Source organism: Mytilus edulis, chromosome 13 (genome assembly GCF_963676685.1).
Source record: "Mytilus edulis chromosome 13, xbMytEdul2.2, whole genome shotgun sequence".
NCBI lineage: Eukaryota > Metazoa > Mollusca > Bivalvia > Mytilida > Mytilidae > Mytilus > Mytilus edulis.
Genome location: NC_092356.1, coordinates 36,879,806 through 36,907,157, shown reverse-complemented (window position 1 = coordinate 36,907,157; position 27,352 = coordinate 36,879,806). Strand labels below are relative to the sequence as shown.

The window sequence follows — 27,352 nt, the reverse complement described above, 5'->3', positions numbered from 1 at the left end:
GTAGATATTCAATCTAATTACATAGGGTTTAGTATACATAAGTGCTATAGATTCATTTATGAGTGAAATTAAAAAAAAAAAAAAAAAAAAATCTACATAATATTAAAGTTATATTTTGAAAATTGAAGTTCTGAGACGAAAGCCATATAAAATTCACACCATTTGTGAGACTCATGGACCGAGTATAGGGTAAAACAATTGCCCCCAATATTTTGAATAGAGAATGTGTTAGACGGTAAGCTTTTTAGAAAAGCTATAACTTGTACCCTATATGCTTTCGATGGATATATATAGTCTACCAAATGTGTAAATTATCTTAAGGACGAGTTTAATTCTTGTTTTATCGGTTTATTGTTGTTGTGTTGTTTTCTATTATTCAAGATTTCATAAACAAGTTAACAAAAGTAGGTTCACCTGTATTTGATTCTACAAGTTTATTAAATATATCTATAGGTATGAAGTGTTTATGTCATCGGTGACATGTTTATTGCTATTGACATATTTCGTATTGCACTGAAATTATTTGATAAAGAAAAATATAGGCACCATGCATACTGAGTGTAGAGGATTCAAACAATATACAATAACTAAACATTTAGAGCCTCTAAAATTACCACATAAATTACATGTGGAGCAGAAAATGCATACCCTTCCGGAGCACCTGAGATCTTCCCTTGTTTTGTTTAAGTAGTTAATGTTGTCCAGTCTTTCTTTGTTGTGTTTTCTGTACCGTTGTTTGTCTTTGGTCGTTTCGACTTTTTGTCATGGCTTGACTTTGCTCAGTTTATTTTCCGTCGACTATGAGTTTCAGAATGTCCCGTAAAGTCAGAATCAGATTTAGGGGGAGGGGCAGGGGGCCCGGGACCCCCTTTTGTGGGGAAAATGGGTTGCTTATAGTTACATGTCACTGGGTTTCCTATCCTTGCCTATTCTTTTAGTCACTATCAAAAGTTAACCTAGGAATTTCATAGCTCGTATTTCAGGGTGTTAATGGTGGTTTACAGAATAGACTAATGGCCAAACTTGAATAATAAAGAATTGAGAAAAATACTAAATAATTATAGCTGGGACTATAATAGTCCCAGATAATAGAGAATATTCCAGAGGTGCTAAACTATGAAGAATAGAGAATAATACCCAAAGAGTATAAAAAATTAAAAAAGGCCTAAAAAATTAAGAATATAAAAAGGGACTAAACAATTGAACTATTATATATACTACGTAGTTAAACTATTAACATTAATATACTAAAGGCTGAGTTCCAGGTAGAAATGGCCCCCTTATATAGTCTTAGCATACTAAATAAATCCTTGGGTTGATAGTTGCAGCCTATTTAATTACTTTGTAAATTGTTTTGTTCTTTAAATAGCACAACGTATATATTCAATGAAGATACAACTGGAATTATGTTAAAAGATCTTAAAAAATAGAAATGAAAATAAATACGGAAAATTCTCTAGTCTGGTCCTAACTTTCATTTATTTAGACACTTCACTTAGCTTCCGGGAATGACTCGTTTCCTGCTTTGATTTGTTGACAAATTTTTCTTTGATAATTTCTGGTGTGTATAGGTATAAACCATAAGGTTATGTATTTTGATCTTTTGTGGCAACAAAGCATATCCTCTCTCGCAAAAGGGTGTAACAATGATGCCATTGTCTTTTCTAAAAATTTAAATAAAAGTTTACCGGCAACTGTTTCTGAAATTCTGACAACCACTAACCTAACAGCTGGAATTGGGCTAATCCAGAAATAATCCATACCCCCCCCTATAGAAGGTTAAGGATTTCCAGAAAAAAAATCTGTCAAAATCTCAGATTTTCCAGAAAATATTCTGTAAGTTGTCAATAATTTCCAGATTATTTCAAAAATTCTAAAATATATTCCAGGAAAAAAATGAGAATAATACTAAAAATTCCAAGAAAATATCCTGTGGAAATAAATATTTCCAGACAAATTTAATTTCCAACAGAAAAATTCCAGATAAACAATTTTCATGAAACATATAAGTTTTAATATTGTTTTTTTTGTGTCATACATGTAGATGATTAGATCAAACTGGCATTCATTCAGTGTATGGTAGCTGTATGCTTACTTGTTTTTGTTTAAATGTCTTTGTGATCAAGTTCATCCATTTCAAATATTCAATCATTCAATTGATAATTTATCTTGGGTCTTTTTATATTGTTATGATACATTACGGTCTCCGGTAAGGGTGGAGGTTGGCTCCTGTTGTAATGTTTAAAACGCTACATTTTTTTTATGCACCTTTTCTAAGTCAGATGCCATTGACGTTGTTCAGTGGTTGTCATTTGTTGGTGTAGTAACTTGTTCATGTTTCTGGTTTCTTTTTTTTTCATATAGATTCCACAGTTGGTTTTCTGTTATTTTTGGGGCCCATTATAACTTGTTGCTTGGTGTGAGCCAAGGCTCCATGTTTTTGACCTATACCTGTTAACTTTTTATGCGCTGTGATTTGGGTTGAGAGATGTCTCATTGGTATTCTTACCACATCTTCTTGTTTATACATATCAACTAATTTATGCAATGACTTTGTTTTAAAGATACACGAGGAAAAAAATGTAGGATGACTTAAAAGATCATTAGGGCTTTTGTTTTTGTATGCTTACATGTTCATCATCTTAAACAGTTATTTATGATTAAATATCATCTTTAACAGTCAATAAACCTTATTATAATATTGCTATTTGGAATTAGGAATGCAACACTTGACCTGACAATTTGCAAAAATCAGTGACAAAATGCCCCCCCTCCCCCCTTTTTGAGAAAAAACTTGGTTGCCTATATAGGGAATCACTAAAGCGTGACTGGAGCGGGCCCCCTCTTGGTGTTATTGTATGCAGATGATACAGTATTATTTTTCGGATAATGCATCTGATCTACAGTTGCAATTAGATATATTCTTTGAATATTGCAGTACCTGGAAATTAAAAGTTAACAAGTAAAACTAAGATTCTGGTGGTAGATTACCCAAAAATATTAACTTTTTATATGATAGAAATGCATTGGAGATAGTCAAGGAATTGACATACCTTGGGTTGAATTTTTCAAAAACAGGTAGTTTTATGAGTGCTAAGAAAATTTTAGTTATAAAAGCAAATTAAGCAATGTATGAAGTATTGAAAAAGGTGAGGTTGCACAACTTGTCTGAAATCACAATATGATCTATTTGATAAAATTGTGATGCCAATCCTCCTGTATGGGTGTGAGATTTGGGGTTTCAGTAATACTGATATTATGGAAAAAGTGCACTTAAAATTTTGTAAACTACATGTATTATTAAACCTTAAGAAGTCAACACCGAAATTTATGATTTATGGTGAACTTGGTATTTATCCCATGTCTTTATACCGGTACAGTTGTATATACAGCTGTGTATGGTTAATTTTTGGTCAAAAATGGTTAATGGGGATGATAACAGGATTGCTTAAATATTATACAAATACATGTTCTTGAAGAATTGTGACAACCAATTTAGGTCAGATTGGTTGAAATACGTTAAAGATACATTTTAGATAAATGTGAATATAGCAATATATGGTTGTCACAAGGAAATTTTGATTCTAAGTGGTTTGGCCTCCAAATTGTTTAAAACAAAATTTTGAATTTGTGGAATATCTGAATATTTAAGTGATAAAGATAAAATAACATATTGTAGATTTCGAACGGGTAACCATAAGTTACCCATCGAAACTGGTAGATGGAATAAGATTGAGCAAACCTTAGATATTGTCACTTAATTATGTCATTGTAACGAGATTGGTGATGAATTTCATTACACTTTGCAGTGTAGTTCTTTGGCAAATTTTCGAACACAATATTTGGATACTTTTTTCTTGCACAAATGTAGCATACTAAAATTTAAAAAAACTATTTCAGTTAAAAATAAAAAATACATGTAAGTTGAAAAAGCTGTGCAAATTTATCACGGTTTTAACTTTTCAAGTGAGTCTTCCTGGTTAATCACCACTCTTCGAATTCGCTACTATACTGTTTATTTTATTTCATTTCATATTTTCATCTCATCTTGTCATGTGTGTTTGTGTTTTGTTATATAACATTTGATGAACTTGACTGGCCCCCACTTATGAAAATTTCTGGATCCGCTAATGAAGATTTTGAAATGCAAATTCGTATACACTTTACTTCATTAAAGAAAAAGAAAACTTTTCCAAGAATGAAACAAAGCCTTTTAAAAATTGAAAAGGTATTTACAACTCAAAACAGTTACATTATGACCAAATGTTTTCCAGTGGCTTAAAATAAGGAAATATTTTTTTCTTCTTATAGTTTTATTGTAACTTCACTACCATTTATTAATGATAATTCAAATCATAATTGGTGCCTATTATAACATTATTTTCTGATATCTATTGTTTGGACAAAAACCCTATCTGAGCTCTGATTTTCAAGCTGTATACATCAGTTATAGGACAAACACCAGATTTTGAGTTTCTTCAGCAAAATAACCAGAACATTAACCAATTAACAGCTCATTGACAAATCATTAATTTCAAACTTGTTTATTTGACATCACCACAGGAAATCTTCTGATTACCATGACATCTTAGATGACTGACCAGAAATGACCACATGTGTACTATATATTGTAAAAGTATTGTTCAACATAAATAGATTGTTATATTGGTTATCAAAATCAGCTAGTGGCAAAATCTTCTGAGTTTTGAATTTTATAAGCTCCAGACATCCCCCCCCCCCTTTTTTTTTGTAAAACAAAATTTGTGTTTAGTATGTATGTTATCTTTATATTTATATTATAAAATCTTCAATATAAATTTGAATAAGAAATGACTGATTTTCTACAAAAAAAAATTGTATACTGGAATGAAATTTGAGAAGTTATCAAAGGAGTAGGTTCAGTAAGACCCCTTTTTGGCTCCAAAATTAAGCAGCTTTGCAAAATTGTGAAAATGTAATCTTTTAGCTATTTTTTGGAAAGTAGAATGCTTCTGCTACATAAATATGTGCTGTTTTTGACAATACAATGTACATATATCGTGTACTAGCATCATAAAGTCATGCTAAATTACTGAAATCTTCACAATTATAGCATTTTAGTTAAATTTTAGACAGTTTCCGTCTTAAATGAAAGTGGCTGCATTCGTGTTCATTCATAATATTGAAATGTAAGTTGTATTTGATGATAATACATAACATATATAAAGGTTGAGGATGAACACGGATGCGGCCACTTTCATTTTTGACGAAAACCATCTGAAAAGTGACGTTTTTTGGCATATTTGTTAGATTTTTCATATTTAAGCTTCAATCGGAGCGTTTTTAATGACTGAACAGTTAAAATCTTTTACATAAACTAATCGAATCAATTGAAATAGACACTTAAGTGTTTAAAAAGTGTCCTAAATATCTCGTTAGATGAAACTGAAATTTGGGGCCAAAATCGGCCCTTACCAGACCTACTCCTTTAATGTTCTCAATTTGAAAATGTTTTCTCCAAATACAAATGGTTTTTAAAAAAATTATAAATTAGTTCACTATACATTACAAAATAAATGTGTCTCTAATCTCATATAATTTCCTGTACATGCAGTTTTACAATTTTCTATTTGTCGCCTGCAACTAAAGTCGCCAAATCTAGACATCTAACAATCCTTCTTTGAGGAACGATTTATATAATTTCTTATTGTTTTCAAATTCCTGTATTTCTTTACATGTTATAATTTCCTAAAACATCATGAAATTAAAGAAAATTACAAAACTTTTAAACAATTGTTAAACTCTAAATTTGTATAATATGAATGACATTTGATTTTTTAAATGTATACATGTTTAACATTTTTAAAGTTAAGATAAGTTATGGAACTGAAAGATGATACATTATGTATATATATTCAAAACATATTCATATAATAGATGTAATCATATTAATCCACTTATACAAATAGAGTCAATTTATTATAATGATTGATAAATAAACGGAAAAAAATAACAATTTAAATAATAAAAAAATAAACTTTTCTAATTTTAAAACTGAGACTAAATATTTATTTTTGCAGAGCAAGGGATTGTGGATACATAGTTCCTAGTATTTATTTCCTTTGTCTTATAACATGTGGTTCAAGTAATTGCATGTAGTATATTATGATATAATTAAAGTCCACAGAAATGGCCATGTGTTCACAGTGGGACTTCTTTAAAGCTTTTTAATTACTGATTGTTTGTCAACTAGATGGCTAGATAAAATAATCTTCAACCTCAACAACTATGAAAAGCAGTAGGTCCTCACAAATTTCAATACAAACATACTTGTAGAGAACATAAATAAAACCCTATAAATCCAGATAGTGAACTATGATTTTGTTTTTATTTTAAAACCATTAAAACACTGACTTGTAAATAGTTGTAAAAATCTTGATTTGTTATCAACATCCAGTATTTTTACTTAGTCATTTCTTTTGATTCTTCATTTCTTAGTATGGATGTTTTGCATTTTTTATCATAAACCTTATAGCTGCATTAAAATATGACTCCTTCACAATAAAAAACAAACTTGAAACAAAAAGATAACTATGGGTCTATAATCAAGTTTGATTACAAAATCAAAAGTTAAATATAATTAGTGGAATTTGGATGTTAGAACCATTTGTCATGTTTATAAAGGTTTTTTTTTATCATTTTTGTCATGAATAAATTATAATATGCACAGTATTCATATCAATTTAATTTCACTTAGTTCTAGAAATGCAAGTTTCAAAATATTTTTTTTAATCACAGGCATTTATTTTCTGAGAATTTTTTCCCTTATGCCATGTATAACACATGTTTGATGAAAATGCAAAAAAGCAAACAAGTTCTATAATACCAATATACTGATATACATGCATGTACATGTAACTTCCATGGTAAAAGAAAAGAGGGGGAAATATTATTATCTCGATCTCCAATTAGAAGTTGTGAATTGTCCCAATAAGATTAATAGTAAACATGTCATGTGGTGTTGAAAGTATGCATTTCTTTTGAAGTATTATCACTATCAATATCTACATGTATATCATATCCCCTGAATGTTATGTTAGAAGCTGAGGTACATGAACAAATGTACATTTGTTTTTTTTTTAGGTCCTATTGCAAACAATTTCAAATTTACAACTCTCAGACTTAAGTTCAGTACTGACAACTCTGGCTTACAACATGTATGGACACACTTTATACATGTAGTATTAAAATAATAAAATGTGGTATCATTTCCAAATTGCCAATAAGACTACTCTCCAATAGTTAAGATATTATCATGCCATCTGCTGTGGGTATTTTTCAATTTTCACATCTTTTGATCCACTGGAAGGCGTCAAAGCAAAAGCTTAAAATAGCTTTCCTAGACATCATAATTATTTGTACTAACTCCCCACCAGAGATCAAAAGATACAAAATTAACCACTTAAGAATATCGTACAGCCTTCAACAACGAGCAAAAACCTATTAAACCACTTTAAATTTCTGGTACATTGTTTGTAAAGATACATAGGGCTTTAGAATTACCTAATGAACTACAGATATACATACAAGCACAAATTTATCTTAAGTTTACTGAAAGCGACTAGAATCCAGATTTTCCATGGAATTTTTAAACTTTTATTGTTGCCTTCTATAGGATGCTCTGGATTTCCAGAAATTTTCTAATAACAACAGCATAATTTTCCATGGAATATTTTAATTTATCTTTTTGCCTTCTATAGGACCGACATGGAATTCCAGATTTTTTTCTGAACCACATCCCAAATTTTCCATGGATTTTTTTCTGAACCCCATGTACCTTCTATAGGGGGGGTATGGATTATTTCTGGAATAGCCCATTATGTTAGTCTTAATTAAGATAAGATCCAGATATTTTTAAAAGGGGAGTTCAACACCCAGGATAAAGTTGGGAGTTAAAACTATTTATCCTAATTCAAATGCATAATTTTGGGATACTGAGTTCAGAGCAATTTTTTATTTGTCCACCTCATTAGAAAATTCCTATATTGATTCAGAACACCAAAAATGGGTAAGTGCCACAGACTATAAATTGTGTCTCAAGGTGACAGGAATATTTATTTTACAATTTACATGCATTGTTATGAATGCATACAGTTGTGTCTGTAGTAGGATGGCGTCCCAGAATTTTTTTTAAAATAGCCTTGCTAGACGTCATAATTATTTGGACTAAGGTAACTCCACATTCCCACTCCTTCCCTCTACTTCAATGTGTGTCTCTTCAGAAAATATTTCACCTGCTACGTATACACATTGTATATTCATAATTGTTTTAACAGGTGAGGGATATACCTTAAATGAAGTCTGTCTGGGACTCCCACAGACAAGAAGGGGTAATTTTATTTTACTGTTGACCATGTTGACAAAAATGGTTGAAGAAAAGAAAAAAGATTTTTTAACCTGAAAGGAATTCATTATATTTGGATCATCTTTTCTAAAAGGAGAGGTCCAATTATTTTCAATATTAAAGAAGATCATCATGATTGATCATGAAGATAAAGTCCAGGGATATTACAAAATTCTTGGACATGTTTTGATCATGTACAAAATGTACATATGTACATTGTAGTTATTACCTGATACATGTAGATGCAAAGTTCTTTCATCTTTGGGATTTTTTTTTCAAATAAAATTATTATATAAAAAATTGTTAATTTGTACTGAAAAGTGTTTTGAAAAAAAAATGTATCACTTGAAATGAATCTCTCATAATCATGACAATTACATTGAGGGATTACCCCACATTTAAGGCGTTGTACTCAACCTGTTTAACTTTGGACATGTTTGAGAAAACCATTGCTTACATGTACACTCATGACAATGATGTACATCAAATCTAAATCAAAGGCAGACAATGTAATCATGGTAATTAAAAAAAACTAAGGAGAGCCTTTCACATGTTTCACAATGTTTTCATACTGTATTACACGTCATATCTGTTTGAAATACCAACAAAAACATGTTCTTCAAGTTCCAGTATCATTTAAAAAATATATCTACATGTACAATGCATCATGTCTATTGAAAAGTTTAACATGTTTAACACAAGTTTTCTGTATCTTGGTGAAAAAAATAAGATATATTGACTCTGAAATAACCACTTCATACATGTATATATGTAAGACTCAGATCAACGTCCAGTCTCTAATCGACGTCCGCTCATCAAATCGACGTCCAAATGTGACGTCACAATAAAATAACATTCCAAATCGACGGCCTATTTTATTAAGCTTCTCTAATCAATGTCCGTTTTCGACACAAAATACAAAACTAAACTGAACCGAAAGCAGCTGAAACATTTAGACAGAAGTCCTTTAATCATATCATATTAACTGAGAGTGAGACAAATAAGATCTAGCAGAAAAACTAAGTCCAGTTATAAGTAAAACACGGAATAAATAAGAAATGTGTGGGTTTTTTTAGACTAAGTATGTAAACAGGTTGTGATTTTTATTTTACAAAGATTGGTATGATTTTCAAAGGGACAACTATACACCAGAGTTCAAATAAAATGGATGTGAGCAATTATAAACCATACAGCTTTCAACAATGATAAAAACCCATACCTCAAAGGCTATAAAAGGCCACGACATAAATAATGTAAACAATTCAAATAAGAAAATTAACGGTATATATTAAAAACAATTCCGAAAAACAAATCTGACATATAAACCATTGAAAACCAATGAACTGCAGGCCCATACAGAATATGCCGGGGGTTACACATGTGTGTGAGCACTTGACCTAGAACAGTGGTGTAAAAGCATAACATAAAAACAAAATGCCAATTATCTTGCGTTAACATTTTCACTCCTGGTGCAAAACACAGAAATTTGTTAAAATAAAAACCCGAATTATAATACTCTCAAAACACTTGGCTGTGCTTCTTTATTTTGTCTATTGATGAAGACTGAATAAAGCTCCTACATGTCGTTTGGTTTTCTTAGTCGTTGGGTTGCATTACTAATTGCCTAATTATTATGAATAGGAATGACACACGCTCCTTGATGTGGATCAATTGGATTAACTTTATATCAAGAAAAACTTTAATATGCATGATACATTTGTACCTATTTCAGAATGAATACTCTTAATGTTCATTTTTCATCCGTAGCTGAAAAACTTATTGGAAATAATACTTCAGATATGGATTTTTCTATGCTACAAAATTTTACTAGTGAAAAATTAAAGAAAACTGAAAATTTTCATTTAAAACTCATTTCCGTTGGAGAGGTGTGTTCTCAACTAAAACATCTTAATATTAATAAATCCGCAGGTTTAGATGGAATTGGTCCCAAATTTTTAAAGCTAAGTGCAGAAATAATATCCCCATCATTAACTTTTTTAATAAACAAAAGTATAACTTCAAATCGTTTTCCGCAAAAATTAAAACTTGCAAGAGTAACTGCTATACATAAAGGAGGACCAAGAGATATTCCCTCAAACTATCGTCCAATTTCTATTTTGAATACCATATCTAAAATTTTCGAAAGACATGTATGTACACAGTTATATGAATTCCTAAACAATAATAAATTGTTACATATCGCCCAGTCAGGTTTCAGACAAGGTCATTCCTGCCAAACAGCGCTAACTAAACTAATTGACGAATGGTTAAAATATTTAGATAATGGAGAAATAGTTGGTACAGTGTTTTTAGATTTCAGTAAGGCTTTTGACCTTATTAACCATGCCATACTTTTAGAAAAGTTAAAATTTTATCATATCGGAAAACATATAATAGATTGGATAAAATCATATTTGTCTGACAGACAACAAGAAGTCCAATACGCTAACATTAAATCTGATAAATCGTTTGTAAAGTATGGAGTGCCTCAAGGTTCTATTTTAGGTCCGCTGTTATTTTTAATATATATAAATGATTTACCACTTCATGTTAAACAATCCAATATGGATTTATATGCTGATGATTCAACATTGCATTTTCATGATAAAAACATTGAAAAAATAAACAGCATATTGCAAAATGATTTAAATGCTATACAATCTTGGTGTAACAATAACAGTATGAAAATCAATGCACAAAAAACTAAGTGTATGAAATTGGGTTCAAAACCAAAACTTAAACAACTATCAGAATTATGCATTACCGTCAACGAAACATGTATTGAGAATGTCCATTCGTTCAAATTACTTGGAATTGACATTGATGAAAATTTAAGCTGGGAAGATCATGTTGATCGTGTATGTAAAATAATCTCTTCTAAAGTATCACTTTTATATAAAATTAAAGTATATTTGCCAATACACACAAGGCAACTATTTTATAATGCATATATTCTACCATATATAGACTATTGTAGTTCAGTTTGGGGAAATTTATTACAAAAAGATTCAGATAGAATCATAAAACTTCAAAAAAGAGTAGCAAGAATTATACTGGAATGCGATATTTCTATTCCATCTAATTTCATGTTTTCTTCTTTAAAATGGCTATCTTTTACCAAAAGAATAAAATACCAAAAGAATAAATGGGCTAACACCTGATTACTTAGCAATTCTAAATATTGATGATGTGCAACGCCACAACCTACGATCTGTCTCTAATAATGATCTTTTTGTTCCAAGGCCAAATACAAATTTTTATAAAAAATCTTTTCATTACTCTGCAACCAAAGTATGGAATAATTTAGCACTCGAAATAAAAAAATGTCCTAATGTGGAATTATTCAAGAAACATAGTTATAATCATTTTCTTGAAAATTATATGCAAGTCAAATAATTTGTTATTCTCTAACAAAACTATATCAAATATTGTCATTTATTACCCTTTGTATATTTTAGTGATTGAATTGTTGTATATACTAGTAATATATATTGTAATTTAATGTATCAATGTTAACTGTATGCATGTATTTTGTTTGAGGGCCTCAATGAAAATTAGAATTTTTCTAATTGAGTTACCCTCTTTAAATAAAGAATTTATTATTATTATAATTTATTATAATGAAAAATAAATTAAGTACATGTATAAGTGTAAACAATTGAAATAAAAAAGATGATGTGGTATATTATTGCCAATGATACAACTCTTCACAACTATAGGTCACCATACGGCCTTCAACAATGCGCAAAGCCCATATCGCATAGTCAACTATAAAAGGCCCTGAAATGACAGTGTAAAACAATCATCAAACAAAAAAACTAATAAAAGCCTTATCTGTGACCAATAATGTATTATTTATTGATATTGGACATTGATTTAAGACGACAACAATCAATCGGGCGTAGTTTTGGCAAGTATTGCCATCTCATTGGACGTAAATAAGAGTATCAAAATATTGGACGTCGATTTGAGAATGTGAAGTCAGATTTGGACGTCGATTTGAGGAACGGACGTCGATTAGAGGCCGGACGTCGATCTGAGTCTAACATATATATTACACAGACTTTAAACCTATGACAAAGATGATGGTGTGTCCAGTCAGGGGACTTACTTAAATAAGTGATTTTCTAAATCACTGATTCAAGTAACATTATTTCCATAAAGGTTGGAAGTTAGAGTTGTCTTTCTTCAATAATCACATATTTAAGTAGTACAAATTAATCACTAGAAGCAGTGATTTAATTTTATTGTAGCTTTAAATATAGAATACTAATGATCCAGGGACTAATTATGTTTCTAAACTTATCAGAACCAACATCTGGGTTGTCTAGGATGACCAGGTCATTTCAGGTGATGACCTTGTACTAAATCTAGTAGGATAATGACATAAAAATCACTTGTTTAAGTATCAGACCTCAATTTCCTTCCCAAAAATCACTTCTTTAAGTATCATTCTTTTAATAACCCCCACTAATTTCAACACCCCCGAACAGTGAATTTTTTATCGCGAACAGTAGAATTTTATTAATAATCTGAAAGATGAAACCTTGAACTTCACAGGAAAAATACCACCACTGCTGAGAAAAATCTTTTAAGAAAGTATCAGTTGATTATGTAAAGCCATTATTATAGCATTTTTTCAACTAAAATAGAATTTTCAGCTAAATGATAGCATCAAAGTCATAAACCTTGTTACTTAAAAGAAGCAAAAAGTTCATTTGTTTTTAATTTTACTAATTAAAAGATATTATTTAAACCTATGAGTTTAAAATTTTGAAAAATCTAAAAAATCCCAATTTGTGACAAAACCTTGAATTTGCTACTCAAATAAGTGATTTAAAAATCACTTATTTCAGTAAGTCCACTGACTGGTGTCTTAACTGCATTTCAGAAGACTAAATGATGGAAAATATGTAACCATGCTGTTGACATGGTTGACATCATGTACAGTCTTGACTATTTCTATCATGTCTATAGTCACATGTTTTACATGTACACCTAAGTTCTTTTTTTTTCTGTTTAACACCTTCCAAAAATTCCACATCTTGTGTTGTTGTGAAGGAAGCTTATCCGAGATATTAATTAACTTGATCAATTGTAATACTTAGCACCCCCCATTACCTTGTAATTGATTTTGCACATAAACTTTTTTGTTAACAAATCAACATTGCAATGCAATCAGTGATTTTTATCCACAAATTTCTAGTGGTTCACCAGACCACTAGCTGACATAATCTACTGATCTGAAGCAAATTCTACTGGTCTCAGACCACCAGAACACCGCTAATTTTGATCCCTGCTAAAGAATTACAATTTACCATGTATGATATAAAAATGTAGAGCAACAAACCATTATCACTGCAATTCAGGCTCTTGACTTTGGACAGGTACATACACAATTTGGTGGAGTTAAACTACATGAACATGATTATTCTGGACACTTAATGATATGTATGTTAAGTGTTGCTATTTATAGGGAATTATTTTATCCACATGTACAGATATATACATTCACACATGTACAAAACTCTTGTAATAATTTTATCCTTGTCTTTTTCAGCACCCATTACAAATGAAGAACTGTAGACATGTGACAATTTATACTCAATATGGATTTGACTTCAAACATCTTATTCATTTCCAAACAAGAACTATTTGCATACATGTATATGAGTTAATAGGAGCTTCCACTAAACTTCTGTGATGCTAGTAACTAATGATTCCAGCAAATCTGAATAGTGAATCCCAAACACCAATTCAAATAAACAACATAGTATCAAAGTAAAATCAAGAGAAACCAGAAGAAATATTTCAATAATTAAAAATGGGTATAATAAATCTACGAATTCCAATGGACCTTTGTTACGGGTCTATGTCCTTGTTCTTAACAATTTTACATAATGTCTTTCTATTATATCACGTTGATATGTTTGTTACAGTTTACAAAATCGACAAAACCTCATTTTGGATTGGAGAAACAGTTTTCCTGATTTGGAATTCATTTAATGATCCACTTTTTGGTTGGCTCAGTGATAGTAAATATCTCAGCAATTCTGTTTCCACAACTCAAGACATTGTAATGCAACGGCTGAATAAATTATCTATAAATGGTCCCTTGTTTACATTGACATTTTTAATGTTTTGGTTTCCATGGGGATATCCATGGTTACAGTTTATTGTTTGTTTATGTTTGTATGACACGTTTTTAACCATGATTGATCTCCATCACTCAGCTTTACTTGCCGATCTTGCAATATCGTCAGAAGCCAGAACTAAGTTAAATGCCAAGAGTTCATTATTCAGCGCTCTAGGGTCAGCATCTGTGTTCTTGTCCTACATTTTATGGGACAAATCTAATTTTACCTCCTTCAGGATATACTGTGTTTGTATATCTGTTGTTTCCTTACTTGGATTTACTGTGATGGCCAGTGCAATGAAACTATCTTATTCCAAAGAACATCATGTACATACGATGACAGCCAGAAAGACAGAGTCTCATGAAAGGTACACTGAAACTAGATCTAAGCTTTTCAATTGACAAAATGCTTAAATTTTATGTTTTAATCAAAAATGATAGACATATAATTAAAAAAAAAACATTGTTACAGGTACATTATTTTTTAGCATAAAAGATAACCTGCAGTTCTTATTTGAACCTCTTTAATATATATTTAATTAAGTCATAAATATATTGGTTGTTTATATACATACATTGTACAATGTTGTAGGACAAACAAATAGCCTTAGATTTCCATTCACAACACTTAAACACTAAAAAACAGTAAATGCAGCACCAAACATACCAAGAAGTGGATAATCATAAAAATAGCTTAATCTAAAATGTTTTTAAGGTGGTACCTAACACTACAGGGAGATTACTCTGTAAAGTCAGCTAAACGTTTTAATTACGTTGTGTTGTAAAGGGAATAATAAGCTTCACAAAGATCAAAATTGGTGGTTGTCAAACTGCTATATAACCAGTATAATTTTTCTGACAAAACGGTTGGTTCAAAATTTTTGAAATTTTTATACTTTTGTTAAAGGGTCAAAGTAAATACTTTGTCAAAATTTTATCAAAATTAAACAAGCCAAATAAATTTTTTTTAAAGTGTTTAGGTACCACCTTAAAAAATTTATATTTTTATTTCAGACAAGAAGAAGCAGTTTTACCACAAAGCAAGTCTATACTAGTCTTCATCAAACAGCTTATGAAACACAAGAATTTTAAATATTTTTCCGTGATGAATCTAATACAGGTACAGATTTTTAATTGATATGTGTTATGATAATATAAAAGGCAATTTACATTTGTAGTTATACATGAAATATTTGAAGATGTGGTATGAGTGCCAATGAGACAACTCCATACCTGCCAACTTTTCAAAATGCCCATAGGGGCTTTATGTTGCAGAGGTCTCTTATAGTCCTAAAAAACCTTCATGGGGGCCTTCAAATGTATTTTAATGTTTTTTTTTATTCTTCATACTTTTTTAAAGCCATCATCCATTGTAAAATTAACTTTTTGTTCAAAATTGTGTCCCAAATTGCTCTTTCAAAATTTCCATTTGGGAACTTCCATGGGGGAAATCCCCCACAAATAGTGACAGTTGGCAGGTATGCAACTCTCCATCCAAATCACAGTTTGTAAAAGTAAACCATTATAGCCTATTAGGTCAAGTATAGTCTTAAACACAGAGCTTTGGCTCACACCGAATAGCAAGCTATAAAGGGCCCCAAACATGACTAGGGTAAAACCATTCCAACCAGGGATGGGGTAATTAAAAATGTAATGGTAATTAAGTGTAATGCATTACAATTTTCCATGTAATTGAATGTAATGTGTAATTGAGCATTTTTTTTAATTACATGTAATGGTAATTTAATTAATTACATTGAAAAAAGCATGTAATGCTCAATTACTTTTGAATTACATTTCAATTACATGTACTTTTTATGGTGTTACAGTTAAGGATTTGTGTTTAATAATATAAATTTTAAAATTATATATATTTTTCAAATACTAATATCAATTCTTTTTTAATATATGAAGTCTGTATTTGTTCTGAAGTTTGTATATCATTTATTTGACCTACAGATTTTTTTTTAATAGTCTTATAATTTAAAAAATGTGATAATCATATATTTATGGGTTGTTCAGTTTTTAAGAAAGATCTTTAACTAAATAAATTGATAAGTAATAAACACCTTGTTAACAAAAACAATAAAATGTGTCACTGTGAAACATCTTTCTGAAACAGTTCATTTAGAATTTAAAACCACTGCATACAATCATTTTGTCAAATTAGTATACACAAAAGGATTATAGAATTAAAAATTAACAGCTGTAAAAACAAACAGCAATTAATCAGATTAAAATGTCCAGGGGCAATGCCACTATTACTGATATTTTATCTAATTAGCAAAATATTGCTAATATTTAGACATTATATAAATTGTTTGTACTAGAAATTATTTTCAATATTGTGACAAGCACACTTTTTAATATTTTTAAAGTACAATAAAAAAATATTTTAAATTCATTTATAATTTCTTTATTCATATTATGTTTAATTTAAATGAGTTCATTTCTGAGATGTCAAAATACCCCTTGATGTATTGACAAGTTAATGGGAACAAATTCCCTCTCCTATCAATATAATGATCTTCTAATCATAAAACTTCCATGTCCTGATCAAGCAATATCTTGCACAACATTAGCTCCTGTCGAAAGACTATTTACAATTGCTGTTTTCAGACAAGAAGATTCAGACTAATTGACAAAACCTTAAAATAACTATATTAAATGATTTTCAAATGCAACGCTTCAACTATGCTTACATGAATATTTTAGACATGCATTATATAAACATGTAAAATCTTGTTAAAAAAAATCATGATGAAATGTAATGTGTAATTTAATTAATTACTTTAGTAAAGTAATTGTAATTTAATTAATTACATTTCAAAAACTGTGTAATGTGTAATTAGTGTAATTGACCATTTTTGCAATGTAATGTGTAATTTAATTAATTACATTCCAATGTAATTGACCCCAAGTCTGATTCCAACTTGAAAACCAACAATCTGATCTATATAAAAAAAACAAAAAACAATATGAACGACATCAACAAACAATAACCACTAAACATGGTGAGCCATTTGTGTGTAAGTTGGTAACATTCAATAATCACAGGTGTTTGATTATTTTTTTGCAGGTTTTCCATTGTCATTTCAACAGCAATTTTTTCCCTCTGTTCCTAGAGAACCTATTAGGTGGTTATAGTTCTGGTTTGGGAGCTTTCCTTATAGGTATGTAAACAAACGATATGATGATATGGCTGAAGGTTATAATATTAAATTTCTTAGAACTTTGCTTGTAACACAATCTGATGTTTTAGTTTTGAAACTTTGAACTTAAATTAATTACGGTAGATTAGTTTATTTGAGCTTAAATAGTATTTGTTCTTGCACAATGTTATGTACTCATTTAACTCAAAGTAAGTTTCACCTCAGCTAAATTTCAATTTGTTTGAACATTAAATTATACCTATTGGTGAGAGAAAGAGAAGTTTTGAAGTAACTGTATTCCACAATATCGAAGTTTTGAAAACCATTGTACAGAGAGACATGAACATGCAGTGATTTTGTTCTATTTCTTGATTGCCAGGCTTATACATGCATGTAACTCACTTCATCCTGATTTGAGTTTGGAAATATTATGAAATTGTGTAGAATTTTGTGAATTGTAATTTATTTGGAAGATGATTTTTTAAATTCTTGAATTGTAGTATTCATTTCTTCTCATTTCAGGAATATCCTTTCTAGCACCACATATCAACAATTTATATTTCCTGTCCCTGTGTAGAAGGTTTGGAGTGTATAATGTGATAAATCTGCTGTTTTTTATCAAACTGTTGATCAGTATTACAATGTTTGTTGCAGGACCAAAAAATATATGGTTACTATGCCTGTTTGTAGCTAGGTTTGTAGAAATTATCACATCATTTAAAATTTACTTTGCAATAATAACATTGCATGTTTGTTTCGTTAGAATCCATAATTTTGATTGGTTAACAACAATCATAAGACACTTTATATCATATTTTATTATGCCCCCTCCCTAGCGGAGGGGTCCTTAAGTTTTACCCTTGTCCTTCTGTACGTATGTCTGTCTGTACGCCCTTTCCTTTTAAAAATACAACAGCTATGACTCCACATGCTTTCTGTGACAATGTTAAAATAATGCATTGAAAATATTGTAAAAACTTGATATGACTATTAAATTCATGTTTGTGGAATAAAATGTATTTATAAGAATTGAATGCTTTTATTTCATTTTTGTATTTATAATTGCAATGTATATATGGTTGTATAAGAATTTAGCGTGCACATATGTCTAATATGAAGCTTTTCTTCCCAATAAAATGAAAGAAAGAAGCATTCAATTTTTAAATATTGATTTTCAGTCGCCTCATTTTGAAATTTCTCATGAGTCCAATTAATTTGTAGGACCCTTCATTGAAAAATATTACTTTACATAACTTTTCTCCATTCATCACTTGAACTTTGTCTACTGTAAGAAAGTATAATAAACAATAGAAATACATGCATGTTGGTTACATCAAAATATTTCACAACTGTTAAATATTCCCATTGACATAAAATGTCTGAAGTTAACTAATTGATTATATACATGAAGCTATACATATATGTATATGATTTTTTTACTAGTGTGGCCTTTCTTTTAAAATAGTCATGGAACATATAGTCCACAATCAAACATGTATCTCGCTTACATTTACCCCCATCCAGTTTTACTTGTTCTGTTTTTCTTTTCTTGTTAAATCATTGTCCTACCATATACATGATATATTTTTCCTTTTTAAATTAACAATGTTTGAACAGGTTTTTAAACCAATTCAGTTTATTATTTTTTATGTCTATTACAGTAACAGAGTGTTTACAGAGGGGACGTGTAAATTATTAAATCTAGTCATCAGTGATTTAGTGGATGAAGATTTTGTATTACATAAACGTAAAAAGGCTGTGTCAGCGTTAATGTTTGGTACAGCTGCACTCGTCTCTAAACCAGGACAAACATTTGCTCCTTTGCTTGGTACATGGCTGTTAGCTTTACAAACAGGTAATATTATCATGCGCAAACTTTGGAAAATCACCATATAGGTTTTAGTATGCAACAACATTTATAAGGGTTGCAACTTCATTGCTTCGTTTTTGCATGTACAGTTTGTAGCTTTAGAAATAGTGTCCTCTATTGCATACTATGCAAAACACATGCAAGATCCTTATTGTTGCATTTTTCTTCTCCTGGGAGCTAAGAACCTTCTGGTCATGATTTCTAAAATTCTGATATACAGACAAGACAAGATAGACAAGAAAAATACTTTATTAAAGTCTCAACACTTGTTATATATAAAATATACAGCTTTTTAAAACACAAGTTAACAAGAGCCACATGCACTCTATTTAAGGAATGACTGTAATATTTTTTCTGTCTATGAAGAAATAACATAAAAAATTTGGTGCACACTGAATAACGCGTGTAGCGGGTTATTTAACAGTGTGCACCACATTTTTTATGTTACATCGAATAGACAGAAAAAATATTACAGTCATTTCTTATAATTTAATTCTAAATTCCATTTTAAACCGTAGAAAACCATGAAAAAATGTTGATGACCTCACGGTCACATGACTAAATTATGTCTATGGGCTCATAACAAAATAACGTCAGCCAATCAAAAGACGCGCTACATCCAAAATTAAATTATAATGAGTTATGAGAGACTATCAAACATTTTTTTCTTAAATTACAATACAAATACAAGTCATCTATCATGAGTATAAAATACATTTTAGCTTTATTAAAATTTCAAAGCAGATTTTGGCAGTAAAAAATACCATATTTTCATTTGTAAAAAGAAATATATATATAAATTTTTCATTATTAGACATATATGTAAACAAGACATGAACTAGACTAGCATGGTTAAAAATACATTACGAATAACTGATTATACAGGACAGTTTAACAAAACATGTTTTTCGTCTTTTACCTCATTAGTACAGTTTAATACATACAAAGTAATACAATTGAAAAGTTATTATTTACATAGTCAAGTTAATCAGGAATTAAAAAACTCGATCACAGGAAATCCTAGCCAATAAACATTGCCTGTCACAAAATAGACATAAGTGTGGATAGTGGAGTGAAACACCAAAAATTAATCAACCTTTCATTTCTGATGGATAGTCAACAATTGTTATACCAAATCTCCCTATTTCTGTTTTAGGTCATGAAATTTTTCAACAAGGAAGTAGTGTTAGTGGTTTGAATGCAGAAATAACCAGTCCAAACCCGTTATTTCTGGATCAGCAAAGATGTGGAATCTTTAACATGCTTGTCTATGTACCAATTGTTTGTGCCTCATTGCAGCTGTTTATTTGGTCTAGGTTTACACTGAAGAATGATAGACTGAAATGGGTGAAGTCTGCTCGGTCAGGGGCAGAGCATTCTATTGTTTAGATAGCTTTTAAAATGTTTTTGATGTTTGGGTATACTCATTATAGGTGTTCATCAAAAGAAACATTTAAAATCATCTTGGTGCTTTAATTGAAGAAATCGTGATATTAATTTATTTTCGCATGTTTAGTAGATTAATTTGATGTCTTATCTTTTGCTTGTTTAAAAAAAAAAAGAAGAGAAAATAGTATAAGAAAGAGTTAACATGTTTACTCTAATTGTAATTGAAGTCGGTAAAATGCATCGAAAAACCTTGTCTTTTTTAATCATAATTATAGCTATTATTTGATTTTGATTGGTTGAAAGCTGACCAAAAATGAAAAACTGACCTAGAAATATATATTACTAATACATATAGTCTATACTATTATAACTTGCAATTTTCTCACAGTGCTTTTAGAAACAAGTTATTGTGAAAGCAAAATATATCTTTTCATTTATAGCCATATATATTAATATCAAATCAAATTGTGTGATAAAAATACCATTCATTGGTGATAAATATTGATAATTTTGTAGGTTAAATATTTACTATAAATCTTATATCTATTTCTGGAACAATTAACTCCTTATGTTATTTTGAAACATTGATACAGAAATAAAGGTTTAGAATGAAATTATCAACAGTATTTTGTATGCTAAACTCTTGTGAGATAAAATTATCTCCCTTGTCTATAATTTCTTCAGGGTCTTTTATAATTAATCAAAGATTCAGTAATAAATCTTTGCATAGCGTAAAAAAGTTTCTTAATTTTAGATTTCCAATAATCTGGATATTGTACAATTAACTATAGAACACTGAATTGAAGAGATTGATCATGTTGATTGTAAGCCTCTATTTAAAAAAATATTTCTTTTTCTTTTTACTGTACATCATGCTTAAAACGGTATTTCAGTTATAAAGATGAAATGGCCAATTAGGGTTTGTGTTATAATTTTTTAAGTTGATTGCTGTTGAATCAAATGATAGTTTTGTCTGATAACATATATTATTTCCATATGATTTTGTTGTATACAGCTTTGCCATGTATTACTGTGATAAGAGTTTTAAAGTATATTTATATATATACAGACTTACTGATTATGATGCCTAATGCTGATGGGGTAAATCAGGGATTTTAATTTAAATGATAGAAATGTTTAATAATTTACCAAAATGTAGTTTGTATCATGTTACTTTATGTCCCATATATGGGCATTATGTTTTTCAGTGTGCTGTTCTGTTTCTTTGTCTGTCTTTTCCTCTGTCGGCCCCGCTGCAGGTTAAAGTTTTTTTGTCAAGGTAGCCTTTGATGAAGTTGAAGTCCAATCAACTTGAAACTTTTGTACACATTTCCCTATCATGATATGATCTTCCTAATTTTAATGCCAAATTAAAGTTTTGACCCCAATTTCACTGTCCACTGAACATAAAGAATTATAGTGCAAGTGAGGCATCTATGTACTATGGACACATTCTTGTTTTAAATAAACAATAAAAAATATGGGTCACAGATTTTTTTTAAGCAACAGGCTGTATAGATTATACATCATGTACATGGACAACCCTTTTTTGTGTGATAGAAATAAATTAAACAATAGAATTTTAAGATAGAATATGAGAAATATTTTTATAATGTGCTTTCACAAAAAATAAAAATAAAAATGGGGCTAACATGATTTGTTTTCTTGCTTCAAAACAAGAGGTTAATTCCCTACAGTTTCTTTAGTTTAGTTTATAAAAGTAAGGTCATCTTGGTTATTTCCTCTTAGAATCCAAACTGAGTAACAAAGAATCAAATTGTACAAAAATTGTTGTGTATCTTTCAAAAAGAATTGTATGAATGAGATAAAAATCATGATTTTTTTTCTTCATTCATCTAAAAAGTAACTCAAATGAATTCCAGTCCTTTCTCACAATTTGTAGATTTTATTAAGGTGGTACCTAATACTACAGGGAGATAACTCTGTAAAATCACCTTAACGTTTTAATTCTGTTGTGTTGTGAAGGCAATATTAAGCTTTTCAATGATCAAAATAAGTGTTCGTCAAACTGCTATATAACCAGTGTAATTTTTCTGATAAAATGGTTGGTTCAAATTTTTTAAAATTTTTATATTTTTGTCAAAGGGTCAAAGTAAATACTTTGTCAAAATTTTATGAAAATTAAACGAGCCAAATTAATTTTAGTGAAGGTGTTGGTTACTACCTTAAGATCTAACCTAATTAAGATTTTCATTTCAAGATGGCATGTGACACCTGATCAACCTAAGTACAGAAAGATTTCAGAAGCATTATTGTTGATTGTTACGCTTGTAAAATATGGTCGATAATTTATGGAATATGAAAGGTTTAAACTCATATTTATTTATCCCTCTTTTGTACTTCTGTGAAGTATTTATATTTATACATCAATGAATATTATTAAGAAATTGTTCATAATTGGTAAATGATTTAATTTTAAATGTACTACAAATGTATTCTGAACAACAGGCTTAACCTAATCTATGAAAGTGTATTTAATATGTAACATAGTTAAAGCTTATCAGTTTACATGGACACATAACCATTTATACTAGTTAAGGGGGTAGACCTTGGTTCAAGGAGATAACTCTTTAAATCAGTTAAGCGTTTGTAAAAGTCAAGTTCATCAATGTATTTTAAGCATTTACCTGAAACAGATTGAAAATAATCTATGTAACCTAGAAGCTTAGAATATATTTTTGAAAATGATTGACACAAACGTACTGATGATTTTAAGAGTTATTTCCCTTAACCTAGGTCTACCTCCTTAATTATGCAGTTTTATAAAATCCCACCAATCTATAATAGTAATAAATCTATGTAAAATAAAGAAATATTATACTAGCCTTTGAAAAAATATACATGTATTTACATTTTTACATCTGTGGTGTATGGTTAAACAATTTGCCATTTGAATACTTCAGTAGTGAAGTATTTGTTAGTCCCATTTACATGTAATTAAGATTTGCATTATCCTTTTTTATGAGTTTATCTCACATATTATATTTGACTTAAGATAGAGTGCTTTAATAGTTCAGACTTAAACCTTGAACAACGTTTTATGCCCTATCTATTAAGTAAAACTGTAACTGTATATAGTTTTACCTGTACTTTGAATATTGTAAAATGAGTTTCAGGGACTTTTTTTAATGGTGCCTGTTTTTGGCATGAAGTTTTTAATTTTGATTTTGAGTTAGAAACAAAGTATATTTTTCTTCAGGAAAAATATATGTAAATCGTCAATATTTCAGTTTTTGATGAAATTTGAACTCATCTGAAAACCTAAAAAATATAATAGTATTGGCATTATTTTCAAAAGATACTGATGAATAAAGATTCGGGAAAGCATTTCAATGAATAGAATGTTTTTAAATATAGACATAACATATATGCATTAATTCACTTCTATATAAGTGTGATTTCATTTAAAAATGTCCACAGAAATTTGTTTAAAAATGAGATTTAAGTCATGAAATCAATGAAAAATATTGAAGGGGGGGGGGGGGGGGGGTCATTGGATTTGTTTTTACTGATTTCTTGGACATTATTGATTTTTTTTTTAATCCTTTTAAAGATAAGGCATTATAAGCCTTGCATATAAAATCTGAAAAAGAAAAGAGTCATTGACACATTTTCCACCTCTCCTTCATCATTCAGGGTAACAATACAAATTATAGGTAAAAAAACATGATTCATAATTGTGCATGTTTCATTATTTGATTTGGAGTAAATTTCTTTCCATTCATTGTCAATGAAGTCCCATATATGCATTGAATATTGAGCAAAAAGTTGAAGAAAAAAAAAAGGTTGCATTTTCCTGATATGTTTGTAAGAATTATATGTAAATGATATTTTTATTTATTGGGTGGTTTGGGACTAACAAAAGTGCCTCCCTTTTTTCATGCGCTTAATTCTTAACCAAAATTATAAAAAAACATGCATGATTATTGGTTATTCATACATTTATAGATAACACACAGTCAGTTATCGTAATGTTCTTTTATATATATTTAATAAACGTTTCTTTTTCTTTTCTGATTTCTTAAAATTTTATCATTGTAAGAAATTTTTTGGTGGTTTATTGTGATGATTAAAACGTAGTAACGCAATAAAATATAATTCATCAGCAATTTTATAAAGACTTAAAACCAACCTTTATTTTCTAACATCGATCAATTATTTATAAAATAACATATAATTGAAGATTCAAGATTATTATTAGTATGTGTTAATTACCTGGAACTTTAGTAGAAATATTTTAAATAATGTTGGTATGGGAAAAAAATGTTTCTGATACATTGTGATATATATTATATTTTATATTGAAACCCCAATTTTTACAATGTTCTACAACACATTTTATGTAAAACTGCTATGAGAGTGTTTATAGAATTTGCTCTTCATTAATGAACCAATGTTAAATACAATTTGAAATATCGAAGTTTCAACCAAAAAATGAAAACAATTACTGACTTTAGAAAGGATAGTTGTACATTCCAATTCAAGGTGCTACTGAACATTTATCAATATGTCAAAATATTTATTTTTTGTTCACTAATTTATTGTTGTACTTTCAATTGTTAAACGAAATAAAAATGTTTCTTTATGTAATTTGTTATCTATTTATGTCTTGATATTTAAGAACAAAAAAAGTTGAGTCTGGTAATTTCATTTGTTCTGTAAGTCTGTAAGTATGTCCATTTGGTTAAAATTATATTTAACAAGACGGACTAATGAGAGTAATGAATACTAAAATATAAGAGTACTTAAGGAGATCTTAAATGATTGCCAATGTCTAAGACATGAACCTTACCAAATTATTGGTTATCCATCATTACCAAGTTTTCTTTTATCCTCAAATTGTCTCTAACCTAATAAAATCCTCATACTGATTAAAACTGAGGACTAAAGTAGAAGTAGATACACTTGTATGGAAATGTTACAGTTTGCTTAACAAGTGCAGACGCTGAGATGTGTCGCCTTCTTTATTAATCACTGATATTATGTTGAAAGTCCCCAAGTATAAAGCTTAGGACAACTATCACATAAACTTAACATGATCCAAGAAAATGACTCATTGACAAATAAACCATGAAAATGAGGTCAAGGTAAGATGAACCATGCAAGACAGACATGTACAGCTTACAATTCTTCCATACAACAAATATGGTTGACCTATTGCTTATACTAACTTATAGTTTAAGAAAAACAGACCAAAACACAAAAACTTAACACTGACCACTGAACCATGAAAATGAGTTCAAGATCAGATGACACCTGCCAAACATGTACACCTTACAATCCTACCATACAACGAATACTATAGACCTATTCCTATTGCTTATAGTATATGAGATATGGACTTGACCACAAAACATTAACCTTGTTCACTGATCCATGGAATGAGGTCAAGGTCAAGTGAAAACTGTCTGACAGGCATGAGGTCCTTGCAAGGTATTCAAATACCAAATACAGTTATCCTATTACAGTGTAACCTGCCTTATCCGACACCCGAGTATTCCAACATCCTGCTTTAACCGACACATTTTCATGGTCACAAAATATATCTATCTTTGTAGAAAAAAACTCAAGTATTCTGACACCCTCCTTAATCTGACATTTTCTGGTCCCTCAGTGTGTCGAATTAGGCAGGTTACACTGTACTCATATTAAGAGAGAAATTAACAATAAAAAAATCTTAACTTTTTTCAAGTAGTCACTGAACCATGAAAATGAGGTCAATGGACAGGTGACAGAGGGAAACTTCATAGCATGAAGCATCAAAATACAAAGTATGAAGCATCCAGGTTTTCCACCTTCTAAAATATAGACCTTTTAAAAAGTAGCTTACGCATCCGGATCACTATCCCTATGTTGAGCTTTCTGAACAAAAATTCAAGTCATAATTAAGTAATGAATTTTGCATGACGTTAGGATATTCAATAGAGATCTACGGTTCTGAGACAATTCAGCTAAATACCCCAAAATGTAACAAAATACAATTAATGATGAAATTTCACTGGATATTGGTTGCCAACAGTTGTATGTATAGAAATACCTCAAAACATGATAACGTGTTAATAGTTACTAAAGAGATGTTGAACAGAGTCAATGAAATATAATGAATACTGACAGCGATAAACAAGTAAAATGAGAGTCTCTGATCAAAAGTAGTTAAGTTCCTATTTATTATTTACATCAAGATTTATGAATGTAAGTCATTAAGTGTTGGAGGACTCAATTTTGACAAAAAGTGAAGCTTTGTCAACGACTCATTCTTAATTGAACTGTGGTACAATTGCCAATGAAACAACTTTCTAGCAAAAACCATATCACACATAAGTTGGAAACCTTAAACACCATACTACCTTATATAATGAGCAACACCTATGTTTTCTTTTATCAGTTTTGCATTGTATAAA

General features: G+C 29.7%; 1 protein-coding gene across 1 annotated transcript; it reads left to right on the top strand.

Annotated features, from left to right (window-relative positions):
* Positions 1-1,481: 1,481 nt before the first annotated feature.
* On the top strand, positions 1,482-25,535 carry LOC139501467 (transmembrane protein 180-like). Its single transcript, XM_071290542.1, has 7 exons — positions 1,482-1,561; positions 13,944-14,887; positions 15,534-15,639; positions 17,599-17,692; positions 18,194-18,365; positions 19,333-19,526; positions 20,698-25,535. Exons 2-7 carry the CDS (start codon positions 14,208-14,210, stop codon positions 20,928-20,930), a joined length of 1,479 nt encoding a protein of 492 aa, XP_071146643.1. The 5' UTR covers positions 1,482-1,561; positions 13,944-14,207; the 3' UTR covers positions 20,931-25,535.
* Positions 25,536-27,352: the final 1,817 nt, after the last annotated feature.

Coding starts and splice junctions, on each gene's coding strand:
- LOC139501467 (XM_071290542.1), top strand. CDS start 14,208: ATGGGTATAATAAATCTACGAATTCCAATGGACCTTTGTTACGGGTCT. Junction 18,366..19,332: donor CTATGCCTGTTTGTAGCTAG/GTTTGTAGAAAT, acceptor TGTCTATTACAG/TAACAGAGTGTTTACAGAGG. Junction 19,527..20,697: donor GCTGTTAGCTTTACAAACAG/GTAATATTATCA, acceptor TTTCTGTTTTAG/GTCATGAAATTTTTCAACAA.